The sequence below is a fragment of the Salvelinus alpinus genome, chromosome 2 (genome assembly GCF_045679555.1).
Source record: "Salvelinus alpinus chromosome 2, SLU_Salpinus.1, whole genome shotgun sequence".
Lineage (NCBI taxonomy): Eukaryota > Metazoa > Chordata > Actinopteri > Salmoniformes > Salmonidae > Salvelinus > Salvelinus alpinus.
In genome coordinates this window covers 124,910,481-124,927,342 of record NC_092087.1, presented here as the reverse complement: position 1 = coordinate 124,927,342, position 16,862 = coordinate 124,910,481, and the positions used below count along the sequence as shown (strand labels likewise).

Below are 16,862 nucleotides of genomic sequence, written 5' to 3'. Positions count from 1 at the left end.
TGCCTGGCAGTAGTCCCCACTGCCCTTCAGAAACTCCATAAATGTGTGACCCAGAACACCACAGAACTGCTGCAAGAGACGAGGGGGAGGAGGAGAGAGTAAGATACAAGGCCTCTAAACTCAAGTGGGAAATGGCTAAAACAATTGAAAAAGCGAAGGTTATGGAAACACATAATTACATTTAAGTCATTTAGCAGACGCTCTTATCCAGAGCGACTTACAAATATTTTGAAAGTTCATACATATTCATCCTGGTCCCCCCGTGGGGAATGAACCCACAACCCTGGCGTTGCAAGCGCCATGCTCTACCAACTGAGCCACACGGGACCACAAGCTAATTGCTGCTTTTGTTCAGCCCAGATCTGGTCTAACCATAGGTCTAAATGTATGGGTCTAACATAACTGCCAATGTGTGAAGGATGGATGTAGCTTACTAAGGTAGGTCACAGCTCAACTCTACATTTAATTTTTCTTTATAATTGCATACAAAAAGCAGTAATATCTACATATTAGGCCTACTATATGCCTCGTTGACAGAAGGAAAGATTTGTTAGAATTTCAGCAAAGCAATTTTTTTTGCCACAAGCCCTAAGCATTGCATATGTTTTTCTCTGGCTGGAGCACCAAATACTGTCTAAGAAGCTTGAAGTATGGATAGTTAAACCGATATTCTCCGGCTGTAAAATAATGTTTTGTTCTGAACATTAGAGCCAAATTGGACCTTTAATTAAGAGACAATACAATGACGTCAAACCTAGACGTCAGTCCAACGACAAAACCCAAACAAACCGAAATTTACATATGTATGATGAAAGGATTTCGATTAAACTGTCCTTTGTGAGGGCAGACGGCGCCATCACCGGTATAGAGGCCTCATAGCCGAGCGCTTGTAAATGTCCATTGAGATAGAGAAACGAAATGTTGAATAGTGAGGTATTTAGCGCCTCGTTTAAGTACACTAGAGTTAATTAAGGTAAGAATGATTATAGAAACTGTCAATGATATTGCTGACAAGTTAATAAGAAAAATGCGTAAATTTTATACGACGGTAATAGCTACGTCGAAAATGGATCTCAAAGGCGCTCCACAAAGGCAACCCACCACCTCGTTTCACTCGAATAAAATGGCAAACGGCAAAGCCTATTTAATTTCGTATACACCTTTGACATACCGTTAATCATAGGAAAAACTCAGATGTATCAATTTCACAAAGACAACAAAGCATGTGTCGAAGAGGCCCGAGATTTAACATTTGAAAAATTGAAGACCAGTTGATACAGATTTACAACACGAGTAGTTAGCTACAATGTAACAAAATATTTCTAAATGAAAATTGACACTTACTGGGATATGCTTACTCATTGAAGATTGTAGCTTAATCATACAGCCGGTCCCTAAAAATAAGTAAATATATTAAATGGTTTTGCACCATACAGTCAAGGCAATTCCTCCGTGCGGAGTCGGCGTCTACTCGACTAGTACGACGCAAGGCAAATGGGCAATCACTATTCAGAGCTCGAGCTCTCTTGAAACCCCACCCTAGAAAGCCTACAAACTGGTCATGTTCTCTGGGATCAAGTTGTAGTCCTGCGCAAAAGAAGCCAACTATTCAGTTTTATTCACCTCTGTTTGAATACTTAATAAGGATTCCTGATTATTGACTATAAAGTGCTTATCATTTAGGGTTTCCACTAGCTTTCACAGCCACAAAGTCAAAATAAGCAATTTTTTTGTAGCTTTTTGGTCTTAATTTAAGGGATTTATTTTTATTTTACCTTTATTTAACTAGGCAAGTCAGTTAAGAACAAATTCTTATTTTCAATGACAGCCTAGGAAAAGTACTTTTTATCTCAAGGCTAACTATCAGGAAGTTTGAAAAGACAGGCTGAGTGGGGTGGATTTATATTCATGAGCTCGCCTTGACTGACAGCTCTTTGAAACGCCTATGTCAAGCAACTTGGATGCATTGAGCAGTGTTGCAGTAAAATCATCTCAAGCAAATTTGGTGATACACAAAGCAACAACATTGAAATTGCAACAACACTGAAATTGCATCAAAGATATCTATTTGTATTATCCCATTTGGCATGTCTCTTGTGATGCGGTTCACAGCAGCACTGACGTATGTCTTGACTTGACAACTGCGTCAGAGTTTTGAACAACCCTCGCCCCTTTTGTTCCATGCTGGCTGAAGACCTTGCTAGCCAGTAACTAGCTAACACCAGACACAGATGAAAGAGGAAACATATACTAAACAAAAATATAAACGCAACATGTAAAGTGTTGGTCCCAGGTTTCATGAGCTGAAATAAAAGATCCCAGAAATGTTCCATACGCATAAAAAGTTTATTTCTCTCCAATTTTGTGCACAAATTTGTTTACATCCCTGTTAGTGAGCATTTCTCTTTGCCAAGATAATCCATCCACCTGACAGGTATGGCATATCGACAAGCTGATTAAACAGCATGATCATTGGACGGGTGACACCTGATGAAACTGAGGAATATTTCTGTCTGTAATAAAGCCCTTTTGTGGGGAAAAATTCCTTCTGATTGACTGGTCCTGGCTCCCATGTGGGTGGGCCTACGCCCTCCCAGGCCCACCGATGACTGCGCCCCTGCCCAGTCATGTGAAATCCATAGATTAAGGCTTAATGAATTTATCTCAATTGACTGATTTCCTCATATGAACTGTAGTTCAGTAAAATCGTTGAAATTGTTGCGTTTATATTTTTGTTCAGTGTATAAGTATCTGTGCCATAGATGAATAGGGTAAACTTTTAATTATATTTGCTGACACCCTACAGTCATACTTTGGCACCAGTAGAGTAGCTATCTAGCTATATAAACCATGCTCCTCTGCAAACACGCCTTCTCCATCGTTGGTTACAAAGCGGTACTTGTTTAAATTAGGTAAGAGAATATCATGTTACCGTTGGTGTACTAAAATGAGAGTTAAGGTGATGTCACCTTTTCTTCTTAATAATGAATACAAGTGTTTGACATGGGGGGAGGGGACCAGTAACTTTATGATCAAACTTGATCAATGTAGCGGCAACAGTCATTTTTCATACTTTGGTCATCATACTTTGATCTGGTTTCCTTCAAATATCATCCAATTTCATGAAAAACATGATTTTGACGGTTCACCTATAAAGCAGATAAATTGTATAAAAATGTTTATGACTTTGTGGCTATAGAAGCCAATAGTGTGCAACTGTAGCCCACAATTCGGGACGTTCCTGCATGTGGGCATTCCTGCATCTGCAGGAACCCCCACCTCCCTCGAGCATTCCATTGATTTCTGCATGAACACCCCCCCCTTGAGCACCCCATCGGTTTCTGCATGAACCCCCCCTCGAGCATTACATCTTCATCACAGAGTTTCTAAACCCAGAGGCGCAACTTCGCAAGATTTCTGGGAACGCTTGTGAAGCAGACCAGGCCGGGGTTTGAGAAGTCAATGAGAGAAGTGAAAAATGTCTATTGGAGAAGCAGTTTCTGCCTATCTGTAACGCTCGTCGTTACAGAAGTGTGACCAGTGGACCAATGTGCAGCGTGGTACGTGTTCATGATACTTTATTTACTCAGAACACCCAAACAAAACAACAAAAGAATAACGAACGTCACGTTCTGCAGGCTTCTCAGAGCTAACAAAAAACAACATCCCACAAAACTAAGGTGGCAAAACAGGCTGCCTAAGTATGATTCCCAATCAGAGACAACGATAGACAGCTGTCCCTGATTGGGAACCATACCCGGCCAAAACATAGAAACACAAAACATAGAATGCCCACCCCACATCACATCCTGACCTAACCAAATAGAGAAATAAAACGTCTCTCTAAGATCAGGGCGTGACACTATCTTCATACTGTACTGTCTTTTGTCTTCATGCTTGTGTGACTCTTCTGAATGTGGGTCAAAAGGGTCAGAAAAGTTTTTCGCCCCTGCCTCCTGGAGTCCTCCTTACTATCTAGCAGGACGCGGTGCGACACCGGTAGAGTGTTCTTCGCTTCTGAATGCCAAACACCTGCCCTCACCGTCATTAACAGAACTGTGGTAAAACAGTGCCCGACAGGCGGGTGGGCGAAGGACACTGTCTACCGGTCGCCCCCGCCTCCCGCATGCTGTGTTCTGGAGAAAACCGTTCCCCACAGGTGGGGGCGAAGAACACTGTCTACCGTAGCTACAACCTAGCCTCAGATCATTTCTTATTACTATGTACGTAAATCCGGGACACTCCCTTTAGTATGATATGTTACGTTTTGTATGGTATGTATTAATTTGTGGATGTCCATCATCCATTTAGTGTGATATGTTACGAATTACAATTCATATGATATGTTACGAATTTGCAAAATGTACAATATGTTATGAAGAGACCCCCCCAAAAAAATTTAAAATAGGCCCATCTAAGCAAAATTATGTTGAAAAGACGTGTAAAATATGTATTTTCCAGACGTTAAGGTTTGGTTTAATTTAGGTTCTTAATGAGAGGTGAAAATACATATTTGCATATTTAAAAAACATATTTTCCAGGACGTTGAAAATGCATCTTTTGCAGACGTTGAAAAAATACGTATTTCAGTTCTGAATGAACGTTGAAAATAGACATTTTCCAGATGTTGAAAATATGTATTTTCCCGATGTTGAAATCAGCCTCATTTTTGGGTCTAAATGAAAATGGAAAATATTTATTTTATTTAACACAAGTCTACCATTAATCAGTATCCCAATGACCTTACATTTATTATACAAATGGCCCTCCTATGAGGCTGATCAGACCACAAAGGAAAGCCATGATAGAGGTCAAAAGTCATACCACCCTTTTACAGTCGTGTTTCATACTATAATATATAAATTAAAGAAAAACCATCAAACATTTTCTACATGTTATATCCCAGGTTCCCAGAACATTCCCTTTATCTAAAGAAATCACGTGTTTAATTAAAACTCAGAAAATAAACTTCTAATATTCCATATGTGTGTGTACTCCTTTAAGATATCGTCTCTAGGAAACATGGAAATCTCCTCAAACCCAAAGGCTAAAAACAAACAAAACATTTCCAGGCCTTTTCAATTTGGTAGGAACATGCCTCTATCTCACTCGCTCCCTTCAAGATTACAGCCCCCAGAAAACATTCCAAAGAAAGACAATGAAGCACTCCTTTTCACAGAAAAAAACCACTTGGTCAGCATTCATTATACTACCCCGATTCAGAAACCCAAACGTTTACCACAAACAAAACCTAACAATAATGATAATTCCATTGTACTCCCTCCAATCATTAGTTTTAAATTTCCTCAATGGTTCATTATACTTAATTGAACGTGCGCTACCCATGGTTACAATACTGTACTTTAAATCCATGAAATTCCCCTACTACTTGACTAGTTTAGCCCAAGCTTGCTTTGCAACATTAAATCCCATTCAGTGTGTCTGCAACAGTCTCTCAAAATGCTTGATATGAATATCCTGCCCTTAGACCCCCACAACTGTGATTAATGTGCACTGTCCCTGCAAAATAAAATTAACTCAACCTGCAATCCACTTTACTAACCTAACATTGTTCCACGTAATGGAAACAGATTATAATGTCAGAGTACATTAACTTCCTGTTCAATTTCACTGGTGTTACCTAAACAATCAAACCAAGAATCAATAACCAGAAACTAACACAAAACTTTTACGATTCAACTATTCAGACCTGAATCTCTTACAGCCAAATATAGCCCAGTGAGCGTGACTAACTGTCCTTTTCTTACCAGTGGACAAAAATATGACCTCTCCTCCAACAACGTTCTGCCTTACCGCTATCGTACGATTAAAACCAAACTTTACAACTGTCCCTTCTTTCGGCTTCACCCTTATGAATTGTTCCAGCCTTAAATGTAAAATAAATCGCCAAAATGTATAACCTACATCAGTCAATCCATAAGAATAAAAACACATTTCGATGGGCACAACTCTATCGCAATTATCTCTCCGTTATTATTTAGAATTCATTAGATTTAGGTAACTGTCTCTTCTATGATTCAGTCATTTAAATACGACTCCATTCTCAATACGTTATTCCAGCAGACCATTTAGGCAAGACAACGTATTCCATCGAAATCGCCTTGCTATTATTTAGAATGGATTAGTCTTTCAATTTAACCTAAACAATCTATTAAAAAGTTAAATGTATCCCTTTTCCAAACACTAGCGACCGTATCTTTCCAGGCAAAACATAACAATAGGGGTTGTGTCCTACTCGGTCACAATGTTTACAGCCTTACACTCCCGGGCGAAATGTCCTGTCTCATCGCAATTGAAACAATTTGTATCGTCTGATCCTGTCCATTTTTTTCCCTTCTCTCTTAGGTCCCTTCCCCTTAAGGCCTCCTTTATGTTTGTCTACAATTATCTCGAGGTGATCTGCTTCTTTCTTTTCTACTCCTCCTCTAAGTCTGGCTGTAGGCGCCTGACCCTTTCCTCTCTGTTCTTGCCTATCCTTTCTGTCCTTTCTACAGTCTCGGTGATTGTGGCCCACCTTTTCGCAGTGCATGCATAGTTCCTCACACTCCTTAGCCAAATGTCCTGGCTTGCTACAGTTGTAACATTTAGGTCCTTCTCTGTCTTTTCTCTTCAGAGTTCTTTGTCTTTTCTCATCTCCCGTTAATTCCGGGATTCCTTTGGAGGATTTACTACTCATGTTTATTCAATTACTATTATCCTTCCTATTTTGATAAATACCCCCCATTAATCTTTCCTAGAATTTTACAATAATTATTTGTATGAATCCTGATATATTATTTAGATCTCACACTTTATATGACTATAGGTTCTACTTATTCTTAGTTGTTCCTTATGACTTTTGACTGATAAATATATCTATCTCCTTATTCTATGTGTGTGCTTTTAAAATTCTGATTAAATTACTCCTATGTGTCTCACTATTGATGTGTACAGTGGGGCAAAAAAGTATTTAGTCAGCTACCAATTGTGCAAGTTCTCCCACTTAAAAAGATGAGGCCTGTCATTTTCATCATAGGTACACTTCAACTATGACAGACAAAATGAGAAAAAAAATCCAGAAAATCACATTGTAGGATTTTTAATGAATTTATTTGCAAATTATGGTGGAAAATAAATATTTGGTCAATAACAAAAGTTTATCTCAATACTTTGTTATTTACCCTTTGTTGGCAATGACAGAGGTCAAACGTTTTCAAAGAGAGAACAAAGGAATTTCTTCCACATCACAGAACTTGAGATTCGAACAACATTCATGTTCTGGAGAAGGTATAAAAGATCGGTGAAGAATCCAGCTACGAACTGGTCCGTTTGGTACAATTTTATGAAACAATTTTATCGATACCGACAGAATAAGAACAAGTCTTTAATATCAATTACTAGTCTGCAGCTAGGAATTCGGTATCATTGAACGTGAAGACCGACAACCGCCGAAACATCTTTTCTATAACGACATGAATGAATGTCACTCTGAACTATCCATTCTAACCACGACAGAGAGAGAGAGCGGACAAACTCTCCAACAGAAACAAACTTTTCAACAGAGATCCCGTCGACACACTGAGCGTAAATATATATATTGATTGCAATTGTTCCCGAATGAGTGAGCGTTCATGTGCAAAGAATTAGCATTTCAATTGTTATAATTATCAACTGTGTGTGGTCTTATCTCAGTCGACCCCCACTTCCCTTTTGTACACCAAGCCGCAATGCCGGTTTAGCCCACTAGGGCACATCCGCTATCATTTCTTTGTAACCATATCTACTGTTTGTTATGCATTTCTGTGAGTACTTAGTAAGTAAATAAATATTTTAAGACAATTGATGTATGAATGACTCATAGTGAAGACTGGGTTCGTGCAGATAACCAACAATTTACAACGTTTGGAATGAGACTATCGTGAGGTAAAGAATACGTCATTAATCAGAAGACTAAGTGATCAGATATCAACATATCTGAAAGTTATATTAGGAAAATTATAACTTTGTAATCTGAATATGTTCCTTGGTGCCCCGACCTCCTAGTTAATTACAGTTACGTGATTAAGTAGTTTAATCACGTAATAATAATTACAGAGAATTATTGATAAAGTTTCATCTTCAGTTTAATGATGCCAAAGACACGACAGCGCCTTGAATTCTAAATAAATCACAGACAGTGTCACCAGCGAAGCACCATCACACCTCCTCCTCCATGCTTCACGGTGGGTACCACACGTGGAGATTTTTCGTTCACCTACTCTGTGTCTGACAAAGACGCGGCGGTTGGAACCAAAAATCTCAAATTTGGACCATTGCTCATGTTTCTTGGCCCAAGCAAGTCTCTTCTTCTTATTGGTGTCATTTTATAGTGGTTTCTTTGCAGCAATTCGACCATGAAGGCATGATTCACGCAGTCTCCTCTGAACAGTTGATGTTGATATGTGTCTGTTACTTGAACTCAGGGAAGCATTTATTTGGGCTGCAATTTCTAAGGCTGGTAAGTCTAACAAACTTATCCTCTGCAGCAAAGGTAACTCTGGGGCTTCCTTTCCTGTGGCGGACCTCATGAGAGCCAGTTTCATCATAGCGCTTTATGGTTTTTGCGACTGCACTTGAAGAAATGTTCAAAGTTCTTGAAATGTTCCAGATTGACTGACCTTCATGTCTTAAAGTAATGGACTGTCCTTTCTCTTTGCTTAATTGAGCTGTTCCTGCCATAATATGGACTTGGTCTTTCACCAAATTGGGCTATCTTCTGTATACCACCCCTACCTTGTCACAACACAACTGATTGGCTCAAACGCATTAAGAAGGAAAGAAATTCCACTTTTTTTTTTTAACAAGGCCGCAGGTAGCCTAGTGGTTAGAGCGTTGGACTTGTAATTGAAAGGTTGCAAGATCGAATCCCTGAGCTGACAAGGTAAAAATCTGTCGTTCTGCCCCTGAACAAGGCAGTTAACCCAGTGTTCCTAGGCCGTCATTGAAAATAAGAATTTGTTCTTAACTGACTTGCCTAGTTAAATAAAGGTAAAAAAGGCACACCTGTTAATTGAAATATATTCCAGGTGACTACCTCATGAAGTTAAGTGAGAGAAAGCCAAGAGTGTGCAATGCTGTCATCAAGGCAAAGGGTGGCTACTTTGAAGAATCACAAATATAAACCATATTTGGATTTGTTTAACACCTTTTTGGTTCCTTCCAAGGTGGTTTGAAATCAGATACAAATTGAATCCCGGCCATGCGACTTGTGTCTAACGGTCAAATTTGATCTATTTGCCCTCATGGTTTGTAGACTGCTATTTTATATATCTTGTTGCTTGCTAGTTAGTTGACAGTTTGACAAGAATATGTATTGCTTACAGACAAATTAGTGAATGTGCTAGAAAGCTACCTACCTAGCTAGTTGACTGCTGTGGCGAGCAAGAAAGGACTCGTATTGAAAATAGTTTCTTTGTCCTTTGAGGCTTTAAGTGTTCTAACACTATGATTTTGAACATTCAAAGTAACTGGGAACATCCATGGTAGGCTTTGTTGTCACCTTAGCTTGGAGAGTCAGCATTCCAAAACACAGCAGCACGCGCTCCAGCAGGTATATTTCACTGGTCACCCCCAAAGCCAATTCCTCCTTTGGTCACCTTTCCTTCCAGTTCTCTGATGCCAATGACTGGAACGAATTGCAAAAATCACTGAAGCTGGAGACTCATATCTCCCTCACTAACTTTAAGCACCAGCTGTCAGAGCAGCTCACAGAACACTGCACCTGTACATGGCTCATCTGTAAATACCTCATCCCCATTGTTATATATTTTTTGCTCCTTTGCACCCCAGTATCTCTACTTGCACATTCATCTTCTGCACATCTATTGCTAAATTGTAATTATTTTGCCACTATGGCCTTAACTCCATTATCTTACCTCATTTGCACACTGTATATAGACTTGTGTTGACTGTTTGATTAGTCCATGTGTAACCCTGTTTATCTCACTGCTTTGCTTTATCTTGGCCAGGTCGCAGTTGTAAATGAGAACTTGTCCTCAACTAGCCTACCTGGTTAAAAAGGTGAAATATTTTTTTTTTAAGACAGATGTGAGCATTAGGCCTTGCAGTGTGAACAAGGCTCAAGTGCACTGATCTAAAAGGCAAAACCGATCCATTGATAAGCTGTTCTATACTCCAAGATGCTTTGGGAATATGGGCCTAGAACCCTAAGGCCATTGGCTGCGTTGACAGGCAGCCCAATTGTGATCATTTTTTCACTCATTGGCCTTTTGACCAATCCGATCTGAAAAAAAATGTTGCGATTGGTCTAGACCAATTAGTGGAGAAATAGAGTTGTGCTGCCGGTCTACATGCAGCCATATAAATTGGGTGTGAATTGGCACCTGATCATTTCTCATCTCTGGCTTGTTGAAATATAACAGGTGCTGTGGCAATCCCATGTGCATTTCTGACCGTAGCGCCTGCCCAACTAGATGCTTAGGCGTTGCATCCAGTGGTTGTGTGCCACGTCATCAACAGTGCATCAGATTGCTGTATGTGGTTAGCCGATTTGTTAAATACATAACCAGGCATTTTAAGATCTGGCATGCATCTGCAATGTAGTCAGGGAGGAACTTGACCAAAGCCTTCCCATTGACTGCGAGGCTAGGCTTACACCACTCTAAACGATCCTTCTGGATAATAATGGAAGTCTCCCAAAAAACAAAGGGGCGGTTTAAGGAAAAGGACCAGTTAGAAATGCCAGTGCCAATTTCTGGTTCCAGTCCGCCAGTGGAGGTTGAGGGAAGAACGGCGCGAATGGCAAACACTTGGAACCCATGGGTTTGATACCATTCCACTGCAGTTACCACAAGCCCGGTCTCCCCAATTAAGGGGCCACCAACCTCCTGTGCAGTCCACCCATTCCTCAGACACTTTATAGCCAGAGTTCACATTGCAAGCCCAATAGCTTACATGCTCAATCAGGAACCTTGGGACAGAGTCACATTAATCCAGGATGTGATGTCTGGCTTACGCAAACACCGATACAGACCAAAGACTAAGCTAGGAAATGTCAGTTGGCCGCAACAGGCACTCACTTTTTTAACAAATGAAGGCAATATTTCAGATTACTCTAGCATGTAGTGCATAATGGTGAAGACAGAAAGACAGTCGAAGTAGCATTAAATCATTTATTTTTCAAAGAGATTAACAGGCATCTCTTGAGATATCGTCTGTGTTGTGGTAGTCCCTTCACTGGTTGAGTTCGCCAGGAGCAGATGTGGTGCTTATGTCACTTTGTTGTAGTGTCATCCTCCTTGTGTGCTGGGACATCAGGACCGGCACCAACCTCAGTGAGTTGGAGTGTGCTGCTGCTTGGAGAAAGTCTATTATGGGCTACCACGACAACGCCTTCCAATTCTAGAAATTGGATAGTGGACTGGGAACATATCCCTTCTTTATGAAACCACATCAAAAGCTCTGAAGTCAGAGGCAGATATTTAAAAGTGATTCTGGCAATTGCCATGTGCAGGTTGACATTTATTGAGACGGTATTGTCATGGAGGCAGAACTGAGCGATTTCCACTAGATGTGCCAGATGGAAAGTCAAAATTTGCTACATTGTAACTATGTATGCTTTTTGGTTTTAATTTAATGTTAGGCATTAGGGTTGGCAGTGAGGTTAATGTTTAAAAATCCTATTTTATTACTTTGTGGCTGTGCCAGCTAGTGAACATTCTGCAGTGCCATCCCAATAAGTGCTAACCTGCTTGCCATGTGCAGTTTTTCCCTCTAAAATAGCAGTACCATCATCCCATACATACCCTTTCAATAGGTTCCAATCTCATACTGATCCTCAGTCAGACCCTCTTTCTCTGTGGTAACCTCAAGGTCTCCATTGGGCTCAGGTGTAGGAATCAACTCAGGGTCTGGAGTGGCCTCCAGCTCTGAGAACAGACTATTTAGCACAGAGCCTACATGCAATTATCATACATGCAAAACAGTAACGTACTGTCATGAACGCTTTGGGCGATTAGTTCTTTCTGCCTGATGAAGCCATCATTTGTTCTAGAGCTAACGAGACCGTGCTTGTTGTTGGGTCCCTCAGACCCAAGGGACTAGCTTCATTTTGGGATTGGGCGAAATAAGGTCCTGGAATTAAATGTAATAGATTAACATAGCCAGTGTTGGCAGAATTGCTAGACTATAGGGATAGGAAAAGACAGGTGTCCGAAGTGGCAACCGATGACCTATAGAGTGCACTACTTTTGACCAGTGCATCGTGGTCTGGGCAATAACCTAGACATCCTGGTTGCCTCCCACACATGATATAAACTGGCTTTACACTTCTGTATGTACTAGAATGCGAGTTAGGCAGACTTATTTTAGTTGCTCTATGCCAATGTCACTACCTTATCCGCTTGAATACATACAAAAGAGTAGCTAGCAAGATGGAGATCAGTTATTTTTAATGAGTGCATTATGCCAGTGGCTAGTTTGCCTCAACTACCTTACTAAATCCACTGCAAAGGTATTCCCTATAAAATTTGGTTTCAAATCATGACTTTCTGCTATGTCTGCCTCGTGATTTGTTGGGAGAAGTTGCCAAACGAGTCAGTCATTGAAACCAGACCCTAGTCACTACTGTTGCCTAGGGTTGGGTTATCAAGACTACCTGTTCAAAGGTAGTGCACTACATAAGGAATAAGATTACACCATGTCAGAGTCAAATTACCTCTCTTGTAGTCCATGCCACTCCAACGACTGCCAGGTGATACAGGCTTCCTGTCCCCTTTTGAGGCAGGGAAGCCAGGTACATCGAAACCTCCACTCATCCGTGGAGATACAGGTGTACTCTTCTGTTTACTTGGAAGGACCATCACGGGGCCCAATGTAGTATCCTGGTCCCATACTAAAAGGACAACACATTAATTAAACACATGCAAGCACACACATTTGCAGTCAAGACACTCAATTAGTCTTCTCCAATATGGTTGAGATGGAAATTGAGGGAAGGTCCCACCCCTGCAATGTGTTTTGAGAAGTTGGTGATGGAATAGAGGGATTAATATGTCAAATACACCTTTCTTGGCTTTCATCCCAATACTCCAATTGTCACCAGAGGCTGGGGCTTTGTTGCTGTAGACACGAGGTTCAAGTTGGCTACCACCTAGTCTTGGACTGAGGGGACGTTGTGCTGGAGCTTGATCAACCCCCTTCTGTCTACTCAGGCTTGGACAACGCCCACATAGCAAATCATTCTCATCAGCAGACCTCCATCTGAAATGTATGAAAGATCTACTCATGGACCAAGAACACCCCTTTTTTTAAAAGCTATGGTTATTCCAGTGAATAGGTCACAGCCCAGTAACAGTAGCTAAGGAAATGTGACTTATCCCACCTGCCATCAATGAAGGAGCATGCCTTGTTGCTAGGCTCTGCGTGGGCCATGACAGGGACTGCCATAAGGTGGCAGGTGACGTACAGCTGTTAACAGGATAAGCAAAACAAAGATTCAGAATCACAGTAGCCTACATAATGTCTGTAAATGATGTTACTGTAGAATCATTTAACTACAGTACCCATAATGGCCTCTACAACATCTGTTCTTTATTTTTAAATACCATCCTCACCTCTGCCTTGTCCTCCTGGTAGAACCTAAAGGCATCAATGTGGAACCCAAGCTTGTTGTCCTGGGTTCTACGCATGAAACCAGAGCGGGAACCAGGCAGCTGGGAATCCATCAAGCACCTGGAGGGAGATAATATTAAAATACATATTGGGGCATCGTCCTTAGTAACCAATTAAGTCTCAAAGCCACCAAGCACCAGTTGACTACTTTAAAAAATGGTGGAAGCCCTCAAATGGCATATTCTATCGTTCTCTACGGGCCAGCCAGAGAATAGTCGTTCTAAGCCATTTTCCCCCCCTGCTTACCCATCACTCTCAATGAAGACATATCTGGGGACAGAGTTGCTATCAGGGTCCAGTGTGGCCACGCAGCTGCTAACAAAGACCCTGAGCCCGGTGTGGTGAGCAACCCTGACAGACGCCTCAATGTTGATGGGATCACCCAGGAAGTAGACTCCAGAAGCCCGCTCATAGAGCCAGTCACCTGGAAAGGAAATGGCAATAGACAGGATATCCAATAATGATCTAATGGAGCCTAACAATACTCCTTATAGTCCAAAGACCATCTGTTTAGATGTGAATTGGCCCTGGCAGCTAAAACATCTATTGCAGTGTAGTTCAAGAAACAAAGCCCTCTTTCATACCACTTCACAAGCGCAACACTTACTCTACCCCATTTAGTTGTAGCCAACAGTATTTCAGTGACAACACGTTCGTGGCGTCAATCTTCCGTTTATACACAGGTGTTTGAAGACACAGATAACTAATTAGCACAGGTACACCTCTGTCTTCTGTATGTTAACAAGCACTGTCACATGGAACTATGTCCGTGTGGGAACACTATAAAACGTGAAGTAATTTATCTTTTTTGAAAATGTATCGCTGATATGAAAGACCGTACTGCAAGCGATGCGTTTTAAAATTACGAACGCGAGTCGCTATGAAAACTACCCCGGCCAGAACATAGTCAATAGTCACTCAACTATTGAGCATCAAATAATGGATTAAAATGAGGGGTTTGTTAACAGGGCCATGTTTTAGTAGGCAAACTGTATAACGTTGCAGATAGAAGTGTCCCCAATAACAGTTGTCTGATGTGATTCCGTATTTTGCATGTCAGAGGGGCATTTGTGCTACATAGTACATTTACATCTGAGGCTATGGAACCCTGACCTGTTCACCGGACGTGCTACCTGTCCCAGACCTGCTGTTTTCAACTCTCTAGAGACAGCAGGAGCGGTAGAGATACTCTCAATGATCAGCTATGAAAAGCCAATTGACATTTAGTCCTGAGGTGCTGACCTGTTGCACCCTCGACAACTGCTGTGATTATTATTTGACCATGCATGAACATTTGAACGTCTTGGCCATGTTCTGTTATAATCTCCACCCGGCACAGCCAGAAGAGGACTGGCCACCCCCCATAGCCTGGTTGCTCTCTAGGTTTTGGCCTTTCTAGGGAGTTTTTCCTAGCCACCGTGCTGCTACACCTACATTGCTTGCCGTTTGGCGTTTTAGGCTGGTTCTCTGTACAGCACTTTCATATATCAGCTGATGTAAGAAGGGCTATATAAAAAAAAAATGTATATCTGAACATTCAATTCACAGGTTTTACCAAGCTTCTGGGAGAGTGCCATTGTATCCTTTTGATTGATTGATTATCTGAATGTTCAACAAAATTGTACCCTGCAAAATGCAGCCCAGGATTCATATACCCACTTGTCATAAGCTTCAATGAGAACTGCAGAGTGTCTTCAGCAGGCACTGTGGCGGTGAAAGGGATCCAGGTCGGCTGGAGAGGAGAGTTGTCCAAACTGTACTTCCTGAAACAGAAAGTACAGACCGGTAAATACACCAATAGGTCAACACAGAATTCCTATGATCATCATACAACAGTATAGCCTTAACTCACCTTTCATAATGACACTCAATTGGGATTACAGCACCAGCCATTCGAATAATGCCATCTGGTGTGGTTCTGGGTGTATATCTGAGGAGGTTTGTGTAGATCAATGAGTCTTCGTTCATCTGTGGAGTCACAAAGCAGCATTTAAAAGAAGGTTGTTTCAAGAAGTCACCTACTGAAAACAAATATATAAATATATTACCAGGTACTTGGTTCCACAGTCCGAAAGTGCTGCAAATATTCTGTACTCATCTCCGGCTGCTGAAGCTGTAGCCCTACAGTGCTCTTGGTCTTGGTACTGTTCAACTCCAAGTCGCAGGTCATCCACGTCGATTAGATTACCGAGTTTAAACAGATCAGCCTTCACGACTATCTCCATGTAGTCTGAATGGCACGTCACAGCGACAGTTTCTACTCGAACTGGCCTTGAAACCGTTTGTTGGAGTGGAGGCTGTTTAAAGCGTGGCCGATTGTCAAATTGCGGTGTTCGCCTTGGAAGTTGTTGCCATGTGTCAGTGCTATAAGTATATGACAAAGCAGGAGAGATTAAGAAGTTTTCCACAAGTAAAAACCAAACCAGTTGCTTGAACAATAACCTGAGCATGTTTGCCATCATGAGTCCCATGCCAACAACTAATGTGACTCTGTAGGTTAGAGGACAGCGTGCCTCTGCTATGCTACAATTGATGAAACTGAGGTAGCTTTTAACAACCAACCAGGCTGCACACCTGGGCTGGATTACGCCCTAATTGGGCCTTGCATCTGATTAGTCAAGATCTTTAATTGGCACGCATGTTCAAATCAAATCACATTTTATTTGTCACATACACATGGTTAGCAGATGTTAATGCGAGTGTAGCGAAATGCTTGTGCTTCTGGTTCCGACAGTGCAGTAATATCTAACAAGTAATCTAACAGTTCCCCAACAACTACAACTAATACACACAAATCTCAAAGGGGTGAATGAGAATATGTACATATAAATATAAGGATGAACGATGGCCAAGCGGCATAGGCAAGGTGCAATAGATGGCATAAAATACATTACATAAATATGATATGAGTAATGTAAGATATGTAAACATTATTAAGTGGCATTGTTTAAAGTGGCTAGTGATACATTACATCAAGATGGCAAGATTCAGTAGATGGTATAGAGTATATATACATATGAGATGAGTAATGTAGATGGATTATCGTTCATCCTTATATTTATATGTACATATTCTCATTCACCCCTTTGAGATTTGTGTGTATTAGTTGTAGTTGTTGGGGAACTGTTAGATTACTAAGTACCTGGTAATATATTTATATATTTGTTTTCAGTAGTTGACTTCTTGAAACA

General features: G+C 41.0%; 1 protein-coding gene across 2 annotated transcripts; it reads right to left on the bottom strand.

Annotated features, from left to right (window-relative positions):
* Positions 1-11,157: 11,157 nt before the first annotated feature.
* On the bottom strand, positions 11,158-16,209 carry LOC139568581 (zona pellucida sperm-binding protein 3-like). 2 transcript variants are annotated; one of them, XM_071390503.1, is made up of 10 exons: positions 15,720-16,209; positions 15,524-15,639; positions 15,331-15,434; positions 13,918-14,095; positions 13,614-13,731; positions 13,382-13,467; positions 13,064-13,260; positions 12,716-12,892; positions 11,805-11,927; positions 11,158-11,419 (listed from the first exon to the last, which is right to left on the bottom strand). In XM_071390503.1, the coding sequence occupies exons 1-9, from the start codon at positions 16,140-16,142 to the stop codon at positions 11,809-11,811; spliced, it is 1,518 nt and encodes a 505-aa protein (XP_071246604.1). In that variant the 5' UTR covers positions 16,143-16,209; the 3' UTR covers positions 11,158-11,419; positions 11,805-11,808. The 2 variants fall into 2 exon arrangements, with proteins under 2 accessions (XP_071246604.1, XP_071246603.1); XM_071390502.1 differs by having other exon boundaries at positions 11,158-11,351.
* Between the last annotated feature and the right edge of the window lie 653 nt (positions 16,210-16,862).